The 17,223-nt window shown below is 47.5% G+C and overlaps 1 protein-coding gene across 1 annotated transcript in view; it reads left to right on the top strand.

The window, feature by feature from the left end:
* The window catches only part of Map7 (microtubule associated protein 7), a 102,228-nt gene that overhangs the window by 56,407 nt on the left and 28,598 nt on the right, over nucleotides 1-17,223 (top strand). The window contains 3 exon segments of the mRNA XM_032894934.1: nucleotides 1,472-1,570; nucleotides 4,399-4,476; nucleotides 16,039-16,202. Coding sequence (XP_032750825.1) covers nucleotides 1,472-1,570; nucleotides 4,399-4,476; nucleotides 16,039-16,202 — 341 coding nt within the window.

Raw genomic sequence — 17,223 nt, 5'->3', positions numbered from 1 at the left:
GGTGATGTTGGTGATGGTGATGGTAGTGGTGGTGGTGGTGATGGTGATGGTAGTGATATCCTGTTCTGTTACCTTGGAAAAGGAAATGATGATCTTAAGGTCTCCATGGGGAAAGACTACCAACTAAGCAGAGTAGGCTAGAGAGGAGAGGTGAGCGCCATCTTTAAATAGCTCAGGAGTACTCTGATGTCACAATTGACTAGAGACCCCACTGCCATCTGTGTAACAACAGCCTTTGGGTATGGGCTCAGTGTCTGGGATGGACTCTGGAGGAAGTTGTTTCCCTTGGAGCAAAGCTGAATGGACAGTGAAACCCCATGAAGACCTGGACTCACTCTACTTTCTAGCCTTCGGTAGAGACCTTGGGTTTTGCTCTGGGTGTAATGGGTGTTGCTACAGAGTGTTGAGCAGGGGAGGGGGTATGAAGTATTCTCTTGAGATCATGAACAGACTGAAGGGGACCTGGAGGTCAAGTAGACTAATTAAGTGACCGAAGACACCTGGAGGAGAGATGAGCAGAAGTGGTGGCCAGGTGCTTTTTAAGGCAAAACAGAAAGACTAATGAATTAAATGTAGGGAGTGAAAAGAGAAGCCATTGATGACTTTGTAGGCTTGGACTTGCTTAGCTGGAAAAGTAGATACAGTTCTCTGCATCTGACAATCTGTGCTGCACTGAGGGTGCAGCTGACTAGCCCACCTGCCCAGCAGGTGTGAGCAGTGCCCAGTGACTGGCCCACCTGCCCAGCAGGTGTGAGCGGTGCCCAGTGACTGACCCACCTGCCCAGCAGGTGTGAGCGGTGCCCAGTGACTGGCCCACCTGCCCAGCAGGTGTGAGCGGTGCCCAGTGACTGGCCCACCTGCCCAGCAGGTGTGAGCGGTGCCCAGTGACTGGCCCACCTGCCCAGCAGGTGTGAGCAGTGCCCAGTGACTGGCCCACCTGCCCAGCAAGTGTGAGCAGAGATATGTGCCAACACTGAACAATGAAGCGTTGCACCTGGGCCAGAGCCTTCCTCCTAGCATATTTTATCTCGGTTCCCTTTTGGTGATCAAATGGTTCCATTTGTGGAATTTTTTTTAAATTCCTAATGTTTGGACCTTCTAAGAACTAGGCTCAAGGACTGTTTCCTGTAATCTCAGGTCCCAGGAGCTCAGGCAGGAAATTTTTCAGTGAGTTTGAGGCCAGCCTGAGCTACATAGTAAGCACAGGGTAGCCCAATACCTACTGTCTAAGAACAAAAAGGCTTAGTTTTCTGTGAACTCTGACAGAGAGAGGTGAGGACTGGAGCAAATCACTAATGCAGGACTGGTCACCACTGAGCAGCGCCCTCCTCACACTTGGGAATCATAACTATTACTACTTCGTAGTTTTGACTCTAGCCTCCTACCTGATACAGTAAATGTTGAGCCCCTGAGTGCTTGGGAATACATTTTAAGGAACTAATGAAATGTCTCTTTTTGTCTCATTCTGTAGCGTCTGATGGCTATAAAATACAAGGAAAGAGACCTGCCCCCAGCCGCCCCACTTCTACACTTTCAGGACAAAGTAGCAACCACTCAGGAAGTAAACCAGGTATGATACCGGCAGTTACATGCGGAATGGGGGGTTATTTAAAAGCTTCAGCCCCATGCTGATAACCAGAAAATCAAAGTAGCATTTAGGAGTGCTTGACTCTGTGTCTGCCACCAGACCTCACACAACCATGAGGCACAAACAAGGTCTCCCAATGCCTTGGTTCCCTCTCCTCCCTCCCTCTCCCTCTCCCCCTCCCTCTCTCTCCCTCCCCTTCCCTCTTCCTCTCCCTCTTTTCTCTCCCCCCCTCTCCCCTTCCCTTCCCTCTCTCTCCTCTCCCTCCCCCTCCCCTTCCTCTTCCTCTCTCTCTTCTCTCCCCACTCTCTCTCCCCCCCCCTCTCCCCTCCCCCCCTCAGATTTATGTATTTATGTATATGAGTACTTTAAGTACATATATACCTACCTGACAGAAGAGGCATCATATCCAATTACAGATAGTTGTGAGCCACCATGTGATTGCCAGGAACTGAACTCAGGACCCATGAGCCATCTCAGCAGCCCCCAGCTTTCTCTCTCCTAAATAGAAATGAAAACCCAAGCTTTGTGGAGTCGTCTGATAGTCACTGAGACAGTGTCTGTGAACACGTTTACTTAACATCTAAACATCAAACATCTGAAAGGCGCTGTGTTTGAAGCCAAGTTACGACCGTTTTGGAACTTGCATGCCCAGTGTTATTGTATATCTCTGCGACTTCTGAGAACCCACTCAGATCCTCGGAGACAGCCGCACAGTAGTAAGCCCTTGTGCGGTTACCTGCAGTAATCATAACCCACCTACAAGTCATTTTATGTAATCACTGCTTGTGAGTCACGTCAGTCCTGTCAGCGACAGAACTGTCTGCAAACGTAATGCAGACATCTGGACAGCCACCCCCTCCTCAGCAGCCAGCGTGCGGCTCCTGGGCGAGCTGAGCGTGAAGCACGATGGTGCTGGTGGTACACAGGCTCTTGGAAACCTGCTTCATCCATCACCGATGCTGGACACTCAGCCTCAGTGCACTAATGGGAAGGAGGACAGAAGTGCCCGGGCCTCGTCTCCCAGAACATTCTCCACGGTTCTTAGTTTTGTATTTTGTCCTGAGGAAAGCATGTGTATCGGAGTAGATACACCTGGCTTCTCCTCTAGGAGGAAGACAGCAGTGGACACCGTTGTTGAGCAATCTCAGGCACGTGTTAGTTGAGCAGGCCGAGATCTCCCCTAAGCTACCTCTGTCCGCCCACCTCCCCACAACAGCTGGTACTTGAGGCTTTTCTGAGCCTGGGATTTGTAAGCAAATTCAAATCTCTGTCCGTCCCCATGGGGCTCACACTAGGGCACCTCTACTCCCTAGATTCATGTGACTACCTGTGAAAGTGACTGGCCCTTTGCTTGTGTTTGGTTGTTTTTACCAAGGCCCTCGCTAGGCAAGGGATGTCGCACTAGCTGTGTCCCAACCTGAAGGAGAGATTCTATCAAATGTTGTTTAGATTTTATTGATTTTAGTGTGTTCAGAGGGTGGTTCAGTCTCTGTATCAAGAGAGTAATGTGGGGAGTAATAAGATACCTGACATTGTCCTCACCTCCGCACATGTGCCATGGCACACGCACACACACACGCACACACACATGCGCACACACACACACACATACACACACGCACACACACACACACACACACACACACACATACTGGTTACTTCCATGCTGATGAGGAGCAGTGGGAAAGTACTGTTTTCCGCAATTATCCATGAAACTTTGGCTCAAGCAGAAACTGTCTATGTATAATAAAGACACTGCGTTTGTAGCATACACAGCCAAGTCTGAGCTGGGACGTTTCAGTTACGTTCCTTGCCGTTGGGTAGCATGGTGCGATGGTGTAGAGTGTGCAGGACTGCAGTGGAAGCAGATGAGGCACCACCCGGGCATGCAGGACCAGAGCTAACGCCATGGCTCCTTTACAAGTTTGATTTTGACTTTCTGGTTGTCCTGACCCCAGATCCCTTGCCCTATTGCCCATTTTCATGACTCACACCTTCAGCTACATGACCCCATCCGAGGGTCACAGCCACCGTGTGAGCAGCTCAGACAGGACAAGAAGAATGGAAATCAGCAGCTTAGTGACACAAACGTCATTTGAGGAAAATGTCAAAAGACATCAGAAGAACTGCGACTTGATTTGACTTGATTTGATGATGCAGGGGATCAAAACCAGGGACTCACATGTGCTAGCCAAGCACTACCACTGAGCTACACTCCTGTCCTCTGATGCTCTTGTGATAGATGAAAACACGTGGGCGCTCTCAGAAAAGCAATGACAAAGTTCACCACTCAGTGCAGACACCAAGTCCATGAGAACATTAGTGTTCGGGGCTGGGGAGACGGCTCAGCAGTTAGGAGCACTGACTGCTCTCCCAGAGGTCCTGAGTTCAAATCCCAGCACCCACATGGTGGCTCACAACCGTCTGTAATGGGATCCAATGCCCTCTTCTGGTGTGTCTGAAGACAGCTACAGTGTACTTATATATAATAAATAAATCTTAAAAAAAATCAGTCAGATTTTTAAAATGCTGTATATACGTGTGTCTGTATGGGGGTATGTATACGTGTGTGCAAGTGCCCACAGGGGCCAGAAGAGCTCATAGCATCCCTATGGCTTGAGTGTAGGCAGTTGTGAGCCCCCTGGTGATCGGCTGGGAACCAGTCTTGGTTACTCCGCAAGAATAAATAATTGTTCTTAACTGTTGTGCCTTTGCGTCAGCACCTCGTTCATCAAATATTTTAAACAAAGCTACATGCCTATGTGTGCCTTTTAAAACTAACTCTCCTCCTGTGTTCTGTCTCATTTCAGATCCCCCACCTGTGCTACGGGTTGATGACCGGCAGCGTCTGGCCAGAGAACGCCGTGAGGAACGAGAAAAACAGCTAGGTAGTCCAAGCCCTCACTCCTGTGTCTGGTCATTCAGTGACCACCGCCTTGTTGAGAGGCTGCCCACTGTCAGTGGGCTTCACTGGGATATCCACTCTCGGGTGTCTGTGCATTCACTGATGGTTGACGAAGCAGCCTTGAGTGTGACCCAAGCAAAAACGGCTAGTACTAACCGTCAGCTGCAGTCTACAGAGCGAAAAGAAGGAGAAAGTGCAGGGAGAGCAGACACGGCCCCTGCTTTTAAGCACAGGCATGAAACCTGGCACTGCTGCACTTCCTGCTATTGACTTCAGACAGGAAAGTCAGAGACCCGATGCCAAGGTCCCTGCTTTCCGCCTTGTCACCAGAGGCCCTTGTGAAAGGTCAGTGGCTCTGGTGTTTGCTGAAGCCACCTGGCAAGCTGAGTCACAAGACTCGCCTACCAGGAAGTGGTGAGCGGTTTCCCAGTTCTAGAGTGTTGGCTAGGGACGCCAGTGCCAAACCCTCCTTTATCCGCTGTCATTTGTTTGTTTTCTTCAGAACTGAGCTTGTATATTGAGCGATCTTACCATTTCAATCCAACAAGAGTGGCATGAGAAATAGAAGAGAGAGTGAGAGTAGCTAAAATGCTCTCTGTATGAAACTGTCAAAAGTAAAAGTAAAGCAAAAATGGTTGTCGAATTGAAAACATAAAATCACTCAATATTCAAGTTCACTTCTGAAACAAAAGACAGCAGACAAAGGAGGGGTTGGCAATGGGTTGTGTGTGTGCGTGTGTGTGCGTGTGTGTGCGTGTGTGTGCGTGTGTGTGTGTGTGTGTGTGTGTGTGTGTGTGTGTGTGTTATATCTCTAACCAGGGCTGCCCATGGTAAGCTCATCAGTGGGTACATAACTAAGGACAGTGTCTACCCCTCCCCCAGAGTCCATCTGTCCAGCTCTCCAGGAGATCCAGATCTGGTTGCTACACAAGGGCCCCCAGTTCTTTGAAAAGAAAATGTTCAGCATGTCTAAAGTATTTAGATGTTTAGAAACTAAAACAGGCTGGGGCCTGAGGTCTTTGCAGGAAGTGGCCCATGCTTTGCTGAAGTTGCACAGTCCAGAGGAGCTGGTTCATCCACGGGAGGCAGCCTCTCTACCCTATTCCTTCTACTGTTCCTGATCAAGAACCCAAGGGTGTGGCACTAGTATCCTGGTGACATTTTCTCCTTGCTACAGTAGCAAAGTGACTTCATTTTGTTAGCAAGATGTCATTTTGTTGGTGTGCTCTTTACTTTTCATTTTTTTACTCAAGTTTTCCTTGTGTATGTGTGTATGTATGTTATTATTTATGTGTATATATGTGTGTATGTGTGTGCTGTATTATGTGTATATATGTGTGTATGTTGTATATGTATGTGTGCATATATGTATGTATGTGTGTGTGATTTGTATATGTGGGTTCCCATGCCATAGTGTGTGTTTGGAGGTCAAAGTTGGAGTTGGTTCACTGTTTCTACCATTAGGTAGATTTTTAGAATCAAATTTAGGTCTTGAGGCCTGTGAGAAACCACTTCATCCAGTGAGCCATCTCCTCAGCCATTTTTGTTGATTTTGCTTTTACTGGCATAGGGTTTTATTATTCCCAGGCCAGTTGAGACTTGGGATTGTCTGCCTCCTTAGTGCTGGGACTGTAGGCATGGTGCACCATGCCTGGTGTGGCTGAGATACCTTTAAACACATTTTCACTGACTTGGTGGGAAATAGCTAAACTGCTGTTTGCTGAGCCTGCTGTTTCCTCCCAGACCCAGTGATCCCTGCTTCTGCCAGGCTTCCTGCAGACAGCCATTTCCTGGAAAGCACGATGGCTGGCTGTGCCCTTAAGGCCTTGACTTCCTCCAGTGCTCGAAGCTCCCTAGTCATAATGTTGGTTAGAAGGTGACCAACACTGGAGTATTAAAAAAAAAGAAGAAAGGTTTTTAATGAAAGGAAACCTTTAAAATATGCACACTATAAGAACAAGAAGCAATTAGTAGTGTCAACTGCTACTGTGTTTGCTTCAAACTTTGTCATGCTACATGTGGGAATGTTTCAATTATTAGAATTAATTAATTAATGGCCAGTGATTGTGCATAGTAAATGTCCAACAATTGTTTGTTGAATCTTAAGTAAATCTATGCATTTCAATACAGGTAAGCGCAGCAGGTATTGCAAGTCAGCGTTGTTGCTGGTTGTAATGCAGTGCCTGACTTGACTATAGTTCTGTCACGTGGGTGCTGAGCTCTTAAAGCTCAACCAGAGGCTCAGATGAACCAGACAATCTGTAGAACAGCTATATTTACTGAATCTTACTGACCTCATGTGTGTTAATACTCCTGCAATCTTTTGACAAAGTTAAAGAATATTTATGGAATATTTAACAACAATAAAAAAATAGTCATCCACATTTCAGGAAATAGTAAGTGTTGGGTTTGCTTTTTCAAATGTTTTAGCATACTTTTGGTAATGCATGTGTGTGTGTTGCTATGGTTTCTACAGTGTCACACATGTTGTAGGTAATCAGTCTAGCACTTAGCTGTACCCCCAACTCTCTGAGACCAAAATCCTTGTGACTGTATTTCTACTCCCAGTTAGGACTGTCTCAGCTTTTCTGGGTTCTATAAAGTCATGGAAGAGGGATGTAGACAGCTTAGTGTGAAGGCACCTGACACCACACACATGCACGAACATACATGAACAGAGAAAACACAGTGAGAAATGTAATTTAAAAACTTTAATGATGAAAGATTATTACAGTGTATATATGTATGTATGTAATAATTGACTCAGTAAGCTTCTGAATCTTTAATTAGCTTGTGTTGGGTTCCATAGCTAAGTTTGAAGCTGTTCTAGAGATCTGTCAGAGTGTGTTTTCAAGATAACACAATGATATAAAAATGACTTTGACCCTGGGACGAGTTTTCGTTAAATTGGCTGATGTGATTGCATCAGACTTTGCCCTCCCAGCAGTAGCTTTATGACTTTGCCTTTTTTTAATCATTCATTTTAATGTGTTATCAATTCAGGGACGGCAGTGTCAGTGAGTATAACTGAGAGATAAGTCATCTTTTCAACCTGGTATAGGCTCATCTCAAATTACTGTTAGCAACCAACAACGGTGCTGTGACCCCAGCCAGTGTGCGTGACGCTCCTTCCGATTTCATACCTAACATCATCTGTCCAGCAGTTCTCCTTTGAGGAAAGGAGAGACCGAGGGCAGAAAGGGAAAGGAGGGGAGGGGAGGGTGTCGGAGTCCAGGAGGCAATCCTCCAAGTAGTGTCTCATACAGACTGCAACTGTGCAAACCTAGCAGGTCTGTGACCAGCCTTAGCCCTACCCTCCCAGTCGGGCACTTGGTGCATCGCTGTACTGAAGGTCGGGAAGAGGCAGCTCTGGACCCGGGTGCCTCCTGTGGGCACAGAGCAGCTGTGTCGTAGCCAGCCAGCCGGAAGGCTGGATGCCTGTTTGTGGATGGTTTAGGTAAGCAGGGTCTGAATCAAGTCTTGGGGTCAGGTGAATATGTGACGGACTCATTATCTGTTTACTTTTAAACCTACTTTGCCCTTAAGTGTGAAAATAAAAAGCTCTTAAACCTGAACAGTAAGAATTCTGTGGGCATGATAAAGTCTAAGGGTGACACCAAGTACTAGTCCCTATCTCTCCCCATGTGGAGGAGGACCATTAGTCACTGGGAGGGGTTCTAGCCCAGACGTTTTAACAGAATGGCTCTTTGTGCTTCCAGACTCAGACAATCCGGAGTCTAACTCCATCTCCACCACTCACGTGTCCTGAGATGTAGAGCAAGTTACCTCACGTCCCTGTCTCTCAGGCCTATACATGACTGGGGTCAGCATGAGGTGTGAGCTGAGCCTCTTTCCAGGTGGCGGTAATGATGCAGGAGCATGGCCAGTCAGGTGACTAGGTGCCTGCAACTCCAGGTCTGATGATTCTGAGCTGAGAAATTGCAGTTGAGGGGTGGAGGTGGGGCGTCTGTGCTTCTAGGGGGGTCAGCCATGAAAAGATTCCATTGGTCAAGCCAGACTCCATTGCTTTTAGTAGTGGCTAGATTCAGATTAGAATTCTGGAACTTTCTATGTCTTCAGAGGATTTGCTTTCCTATTCCAAGACCTTCTCCCCACACATAAGGGGGTGCTACAGGGTTTCTATATGTTTAATCTCTGTCCCAGCACCTCAGTTCCATTAGCCTTCAAGTACAAGAAATGGCCAAAGTGGGAAGGCCTCTCAGACAGGAGACAGTGTAGGAGTCCTGCAAGGCCAGGCCAGACAGCTCTACATACTCCAAGTACAGTTAGAGGAAGACACTGCTGTCCCAGTGCTTAGTACACTGAGGCGAGGGTTACCCAGAGCCCAAAACCAGCGTGGGCTACAGAGTGACTTCCAGGCCTGCTTAAGCTACAGAGTGTAATTTTGTCTCAAAGAATAAAACAAAATAAAAAGTAACAAATGGGAAAGCCTCTAATTACATTCCTCAAAATAGTGAAAACCTTGCTTGACAGTCATTTACTCCCTCCCCCCTTCTCTCCCTTCCTCCCTTCTTCTCTCTCCCTCCCTCTTCCTCTCCTTCCCTCTCTCATCCCCTCCCTCCCCTCATTCTCCACCTACCCCCATACTGTGGGTTTATTTAAACACCCCCATGGCATGTTTTAACAAATCCACTAAGCATAGGCAAGAGCAGAGGGCACCAACAGCGGTGGCCCTCTGAATGGAGCTGGGGCACTCTCCTGTCTCTGATGAGAGGCTTTGACAAGAAGCAGCTTGAAGACCACCAGGCTGACGGCAATGGTGTGGACAGAGGTAGCACCAGTAAAGGAACCGGGGTTCTCTAGGTGTGTGTTGGTAGAGCTGCTGGGGAGGTCTACTAGACAGACCCCAGGGCAAAAGGAACAGGAGAGAGGTCTCAGCGGACGGAAGAGAAGTACTGCTCAGTCTGGGCGCTGTTTCTAAAGAGTGACAGTCCCCAGCCAGCATCTGAAGGGGGCCACTGAGGAGGGGCCTGCGCTTTCAGACCTCACTCACTGCTCCCTGGAGTCTGATGTGAGAGCACACAGCCCTGAGCAGGCTCTGCGCTAAGGTAGGGAGAATGTGCGGGCAGAGCCAGGCTTTGGAGTCGACTGAATTAAAACCCTAACTCTAGATCCTTTGCACTGTATGTTCTTGGGAACATCATTCAACCTCTCTGGATTTGTTTCTCATTTCATTTCCAAGTCAGCCTTGTGTAATGGTAAAATTTCTGCTTGCTACTTTTTCTGGTGGCTCTGGTTGCCTCTTCCTTTCCATGGTGGAGGTAATTCAGGGCTCCAGCGCTAGGCAAGCATTTCAATAGTGATTGGACTCTTCTGAGACTTAGCACAGCTTGGCATTGGGTAATCAAAACAAGCAAACTCAGTGTAGCATTGATTTCATGCCTTCCACCATTTGGGGGAAAGGGTGGGGGATATGGTAGGGTTGAAACAAGGTCTCAGTGTGTAGAGCAGGCTGGTCTTGAACTCACGAAACACTTGCTCAGCCTCCCAGGGACTGGGATTACAGACAGCATTAGCACGCCCAGATCCTTGTAGATTTTTAAAAATTCCATCTCCTTGGTTTTGCTTTTTAGGAAGGGAGTAGTGTGTGTGGTCTGAAAGTGTGAGGGGTTGGTCTGATGTAGATAAATAGTGTTCATTTCATGGTAAACACTCTGGAAGTCTGGATGCTTTTCTTTTTTTTTTTTTTTTCCGGAGCTGGGGACCGAACCCAGGGCCTTGCCCTTGCTAGGCAAGTGCTCTACCACTGAGCTAAATCCCCAACCCCTGGATGCTTTTCTATACTCAGCAGTTTCATTTTCATTTCAAAAGTCAGTAACTTCTGCAACATTTACAGTTGTCGCCTGGGTTTCCTTCCGTCCATCCATCCGTCCTTCTTTGATTTCATGTACGCATGTGTGTGTGTGTGTGTGCGCACGTGCGTGCATTCTAGGATCTGAATCTCGGGCCTCAAACTCTCAACTTCAACCCCATTAAATGAAATATTTTCTACATGAAGTCCATCTCTAGAGTATCTTACTGTTTCCTTCTCACTTCCCCCTTCCTAGAATCAGTGAGCTAAATTGTCTCATCTCCTTCAAACAACTTTTTATTACATATATTCATTGTGTTCTAGGTAACAAGAGAAAAAAAATAAAGAATAAATAAGACTTGTACCACTGAGCTATATCCCCAGCCGTAAGGTTAAATTCTTCTGGCTAAAATCTCAATATTCAAAGTCAAAGCCAGGCAAGCAAGGTATAGTGATGTTTGCCTGTAAATGAGCACTGGCGAGCGAAGGCCAGCCTGCGTTACATAGTGAGTTCCAATCTCGCCTGAAATGCATAGCCAGATGCTGCCTTGGAGCACGTAATACACACAATCCGTGTGTCTCAGAGAGCACTGTATACTTGTTCTCTAGCTTAGAAGTCTGCTAACTTCTCCAAGATTACCAAGTATTAATAGTAAAAATCAGGCCCAAAGTAGGATGTTCTCATCACTGTCCCATCTAGACTCTCAGTGGTGTTTCTGTCTATTCTGGTCCTCAGTGCTCCTAGGAGTGCTTCTGTGCTTGACTTTGAAATTGGTGTTGGCGTTGTAGCCCCGTGGCAGAGTATAAGGTTGTGCTGGGTTTAGACACTAGCATAAAAAACAAAACAAAAAGGGGCAAAACTGTACATTTTTTGAGGTTGATGGCATCCATTCTGTTCCAGCAGTGAACTGTGTCCTCCACCTGTAGAGACACAAGCCTGCTCAGAGGGACCAGGACAGATGTGGGCCATGACGGGTGTGGGTGGGGTGTGGGCGCGCACCAAGCTCTCTGTCCTACATCCTGCATCCTTCTGCGGCTGCAGAACAGGACTTACAGGATTGACACACAGCCTATCACGCCGCTCGCTGCCCCCACAGAAGAGCACGGCACTGTGCCAAGTGTTGTGGGTGTTACCGTGAGCTCACCGGCAGTCCTGACCGGAAGTCAGTGCTGTCATGATTTCAAGAAGAGAGCCACACACTGCATGGCGTGTTCACTGGCCCATAGCTGGTCAGTGACAGGATATGGGTAGGCTCAAGTTCCTATGCAACTTGTGTGTCTACCCCAGTACCTGTTTTTCTTCCTAAATTCTCTTGACAAGCAGGCACTGTGTGTTTCTAAGTAGAGTCCAGTTTGATAGCACATTTCAGTGTTGTATAGCACCAGCATGGTGTTACTGTTTGTGTACTGTGTAAACATCCTGGTTGCAGATGAGACTGACGTGCTCTGCTCCGTATTCCTGAGGCTTAGGGCATGGCGTCCATGTCTCTTTTTAAGAACCTGTGAACTAGGCGTGAGTTACCTTGAAAGGTGGGGCGGAAGATGAACGTTCGCAGTGTTGATGACTCGTCTGGACATGCTCTCCTCTTACATAGGTGCACCTTTATTAAGTGAGGACTTAAGGATGGAACCGTCTTACTGACCACTGCCCTCGCAGAGTTCCACGGGCTGGGTGGCTTCAGCATCAGATGACATTTTCTCACAGTTGGAGTCAGGGAAGCCCCAGACCAGTGTTTGGTCTCATGCCTGCTCAGGGCTCTGTCCTCAGAGCACAGGCATCCAGAGAGAACAGGATGTGAATGGCTCAGGAGGTAAACGCACATGCTACAAGCTAGGAGACCTGCGCCTGATTCCACATGGCCAGGTAAAGAGGAAGGAGAGTCGGGTTTTTGGCCTCCATATGTGCACAGTGGTACACAAGCATTGCACACATACAGTGTGAGAGAGAGGAGGAGGGAGAGAGTGTGCACGCTGTTGTATCTTCTTAAAAAAAACCCTAATTCTATCGGGTGAGGCCTTCCTCCTTTTAGGGACCCATTTGGTCTTTTTCTTATGTTTCGTAGTTCTACTTTTTGAAACAGCGTCCTCTGCTTAGCCCAGTGGTCTGGAACAATGGTCTTCCCTCCTGTAGCTTCAGTGCTGAGATTAGAAGCGTGCACCACCATGCCCGGCTACTTCAACCTTAATTACCTTCTAGAGGATTTGCTTCCAAATACAGTCATGGGCATTAGAGCTTTAACAGGAGTTTGCAGTCAGGGGACACAATTTTCTATAGCAATTGCTGTGTTGTGGTTTTGTTGTTGTTGTTGTTTTGTGTATTTTTTTTTCAGTTTGTTTTATGTTCAGAATTCTCGTTGAAAAAAACATTTGGCCTCAAAACTAGGTTAATAGTTTAAATTACTAAAGTTCATATAAATAAACTTTCAATCCTTAAAATAGTTTAAAAGGCCACAGGAACCGTGCACAGCAGCTCATCGGAAGGCTCACCAGCAGGTGCTCCAATGACCAGAGAGTAGTGTTTGTTTTTCCAACATTGTGTGCCCGTTCTCTGTGTGACTGTTTACAGACAAACTGTGTTTTGAGGGGGAACAAAAGCCATGCAATAGAATCTCCACTTCCTGTTAAAGACAGATGTGGAAACAAGATTGTAGCTCCTAGGGGAGTGTTTACCTAGCATGAGTGTGCAAGGCTACAGGGGGAGTGCTTACCTAGCATGAGTGTGCAAGGCTACAGGGGAAGTGCTTACTTAGCATGAGTTATCATGAGTGTGCAAGGCTACAGGGGAATGCTTGCCTGGCATGAGTGTGCAAGGCTACAGGGGGAGTGCTTACCTAGTGTGAGTGTGCAAGGCTACAGGGGGAGTGCTTACCTAGCATGAGTGTGCCAAGGCTACAGGGGGAGTGCTTGCCTAGCATGAGTGTGCAAGGCTACAGGGGGAGTGCTTGCCTAGCATGAGTGTGCAAGGCTACAGGGGGAGTGCTTGCCTAGCATGAGTGTGCAAGGCTACAGGGGTTAGTGATAAAGGGGGAAATTGTGGGCAAATTTTCCTGAGTACTTAAGTCCAGAGATCTGTTCTCACTGCTTGAAGTATAATTACGATTTAATCCTCATAATAGCATGAGGTCCTATGTTTCCCCACAACTTCTCTGATAGAACTCATTCCAATTCCCAAAATTGGTCGATCAGTCAGTAGTTCACAGTGAACCAGGAAGTCATTCTTAAGATGCTTTTCACAGTGAACAGGAAGTAGTTAAGATGTTCGGATGTGTTCAAGTGGTTGAGACTTACTCTGGTAGACGAGGAAACTACCTTTGCTACATAGACAACAGCTTAGGAAATAAATGCCAAAGAGTCAGACGTCAGAAAGTTACTGCAGGAGACCAGTGTGGCAGGTCTCTTCACACACCAGTGGACTGCGTATCTCATGTCTACCAGCAGGTTTATTAGAAATGAAAACTACTTGTCCCCAACACCACAAAAAATTTTTTTTAAAAAAAATCCTTTTGTTATTAGTAACTGAACCATGAGGACGGATCAGAGCCCATGGATTTGATCCTAACTAGATGCTTTTGTCCTTTAACCCCAGACTTCCAAAGGTTATGGTGATGTGCATGACAGACATGAGGTCACTGCCTTCAAAAGTGGATTAGCTGGAGACTGAACAGGAGTAGAGGGGAAAACATTGCTGAAAAGCTGAGCAGGGGGTGCAGGCCACCCGGAGCATCTGTTGAGAACAGGGCAAGGAAAGCAATCAGGAGCTTAGCTAGCAAGCAGGGGCGTTTGCCTCCAAAGAAACAAGGAGTCACGGTGTTTCTCACATCTCATTGCTGCATCGCACTGCAGTGCTGGGATCCAACCTAGGGCTCACAGATGCTGTGCAAGCATTCCCACTGAGCCTCTTCCCCAACCGTCAGATCCTTCAGTGCCACCACAGAGTAAAAACTGCATCGTTAATAGTAACCCAGAACGTGAGGCTCGTGCCTGACGGGAGAGAGCCGTGGTATCACCCAAACTCTGAAGCATTCTGTGTCTTACCGTCGAGCAAGTGATAATTGTCTGTTTCAGCAACGCACAGGCAATAAAATGGTACAGAACCATTAACAATGCAGTTAGACTTGGGTTTTTCTATTGACCATGAAAGATCTCAGAGATGTTAAGTAGGAAAAGTTAAGTGCAGAGTAGTTACACTCTGGAACAATCTTGAATGGTATACGTGTTTCACGGAGACAGAGTGGGATTTAACAGGTCCCAGTAGGAGGAATAGTCATTGCCCTTTCTGACACTTGGTACCCATTAAGGGTCTGTAAGATCTACCCCCAGCACTTGGGAGGCAAAGACAGTTGGGTTTCTGAGTCTGAGGCCAGCTTGGTCTACAGAGAAAGTTCAGGCTACACAGAGAACCCCTGTCTCTAAAATAACAGAAAAAGGGAAGAAAATAGACCGCTCTAACATATCTTTCTATGTGTACTGTCAGTAAAAGCTTACCAGTAAGGTTTCTCTGTAGAAAATCCAGAATTCTATGCATTAAATTTCAAGGTGGCGTCTCACTATGGCTTTATTCAGTCACTCAGTGCATGCTTTATAGAGCACACAGTAGGTGCTCTTTCTTAGAGTCAGGTTTTAACCGGAGCCTGAGAATTGCTCTGGGACCATAGGCTTTTGTATAGGTAGGAACTTTGAAAACTATCTTCCTGGATTTGGATCAGATGACTGAAGTCCAAATGGCTGTGGTGAAGGCGAGGTGTGGCTCAGCAGAAGAGCTCTTAGGGGAAGCCTGCCACCCCAGCCCTCTCACCGTCCTGGTACCCTCACCTTGAATGACCTTGTCCTTTCACCAGCAGCAAGCCAAGTCAGTTCTTTGAGAAGGTCTTTGTCTCAGACACTAACTTTGAGAAACAGTTAATGCTGCAGAATTGCCAACAGCATTGGCCCAGCGTGGCGGAAGACACTATAATGGCGGTTCTTCTGGGGTGCAGGCAGGACTAGGAACTCAAGGGTCATCCTAAAATACATAGCAAGTTCTGTCTCAAAAATAACGATTTTATGGTCCAAACTGTGGACATTCTCACACCCAGTGTTAATAACTCGTGGATCTTTAGTTTTTATGGTTGGAGGACACCTCATTATTAAAGTAGCTCTGAGTGGGAAGAGCACATGCAGGGGAAGGGTCTTTCACCGCTGAGCAATCGTTCTCAGTTCCTTATGTGTGTTTGTATGTATATGTGGATGGGCATGGTGTACATGCAGGTGTGCGTGCACATGTGCAAATGCGTGTGGAAGCCAGAGGTGTATGTGAGGTGTCGTTTCTCAGACGCCATCTACCGTGTTTCTGAGACATGGCTGTCATGATCTTGTCAATTAAGCTCGCTGGCCAGTTAGCGTAGGATTCTGCCTGCCGCTGCCTCCCCAGGTTGGGTGCTGGGGAAGAACTCAGGCCCTCATGCTTGCATTAGCAAGGGCTCTTACACACTGAGCCATGCCTCCAGCCCGGGGTACCACCTTTTAAAAGGAGATTATGGGAATGGAACTGTTGATCCCAGAGCTTAAGGGCGTACAGCCTGTGCCCTCTGCATGTTCCTAAAGAGCAGAATCCAGGGCGCCCTCCCTGACGTAGTGAGACAGCCATGCCAGATCGCACACGCGCACAGAGCTGGTTCCCTGTGGAACACTCACCAGCACCAAACATCCTATTGCTAAGCTGGCCTGTGTTGGATCTCCCTGTTTTCCCCAAAGCTGCACGAGAAACCGTCTGGCTAGAGAGAGAAGAGCGAGCCCGGCAGCACTATGAGAGGCACCTGGAGGCGCGGAAGAAAAAGCTGGAGGACCAGCGGCTGAAGGAGGAGCGGAGGAGAGCGGCGGTGGAGGAGAAGCGGAGACAGAGGCTGGAGGAGGACAAGGTGTGGGGAGGGTGCCCCTGGTCAACCTACGGGGCAGAGGGGCAGACGGCTGCAGGCGTTGGGGAGCACAGGCTGCTTGTCAGTGTTGCTGCTGTAACACTGAGTTCTGTCTCCCGTGGGAACCCAGTACTCACTACTGCTTGATTCGGCTGTACTGAAGTGCTAAAATGCCAGTGGGCTTCCGTGGGGTCTTGCCGTATGTAAACATTTCCATGTGGGTAAATATTTCTGCATATGCACTTCATTCACGCTCAACCCCTGAATAAGTGTTTAGAAAATGGGGGAGGGGCAGTTAGACTCAAAATCGTAAGGATTGTCACAAGTTCAAGGATAGCCAATGAAGACCAAGCCTCAGAGAAAAGAGTTTTTCTCTCTTGGACCCCTTCCCATTCTTGAGAGTTCTTTCTCACTTTTTCTTAATATGACCACTCTGCTTGGGGGGCAGAAAAAATGCTGTGTCCTCACTTTCTGATTTCTATTTTTAAAATATGGCCTCATGTAGAAGCTGGTTTATAAACATGGGACAAGTGCTTGCCAGCGCGCATAAGGTCCTGACACCTTCTTTCTCCCCCACCCCCTCTCACATGCACACACGTGCGGACCAGTTAAGTGGGGTAGAAAGGTACATGTCTACAGTCCCTGCCGTCAGGAGGATCAGAAGCGGGAGGATCCGGTTACCGAGACACATTTTATAACTGTACATAAAAACCCGTGTTGAGTATCAGCCTGAGTGAAGACTGCTAGTGTTAGCGTCACACCCCGTAGGGAAGCATTTGAGTGTCTTCTACAGAAGGACTTTTGAACTGGGGACTAATGGTTGCAGAAACGACCCAAGATTGTTACTGTTCCCATCTTAAAGTGGGGAAGTTAGTGTTACTGTTCCCATCTTAAAGTGGGGAAGTTAGGAAATAGAGGATAACACCAGTGTAGTGGGGCAAGCAATTAGGTCGTCCACTCGACTCCGGCTTAGGTTGCAGAGCCTTCAAACAGCGAAAGCTAACAGCCGGCTCTTCTGTCCCAT

Source organism: Rattus rattus, chromosome 2 (assembly GCF_011064425.1).
Source record: "Rattus rattus isolate New Zealand chromosome 2, Rrattus_CSIRO_v1, whole genome shotgun sequence".
NCBI classification, from domain to species: Eukaryota; Metazoa; Chordata; class Mammalia; order Rodentia; family Muridae; genus Rattus; species Rattus rattus.
This window is presented reverse-complemented; position numbering and strand designations above follow the sequence as displayed.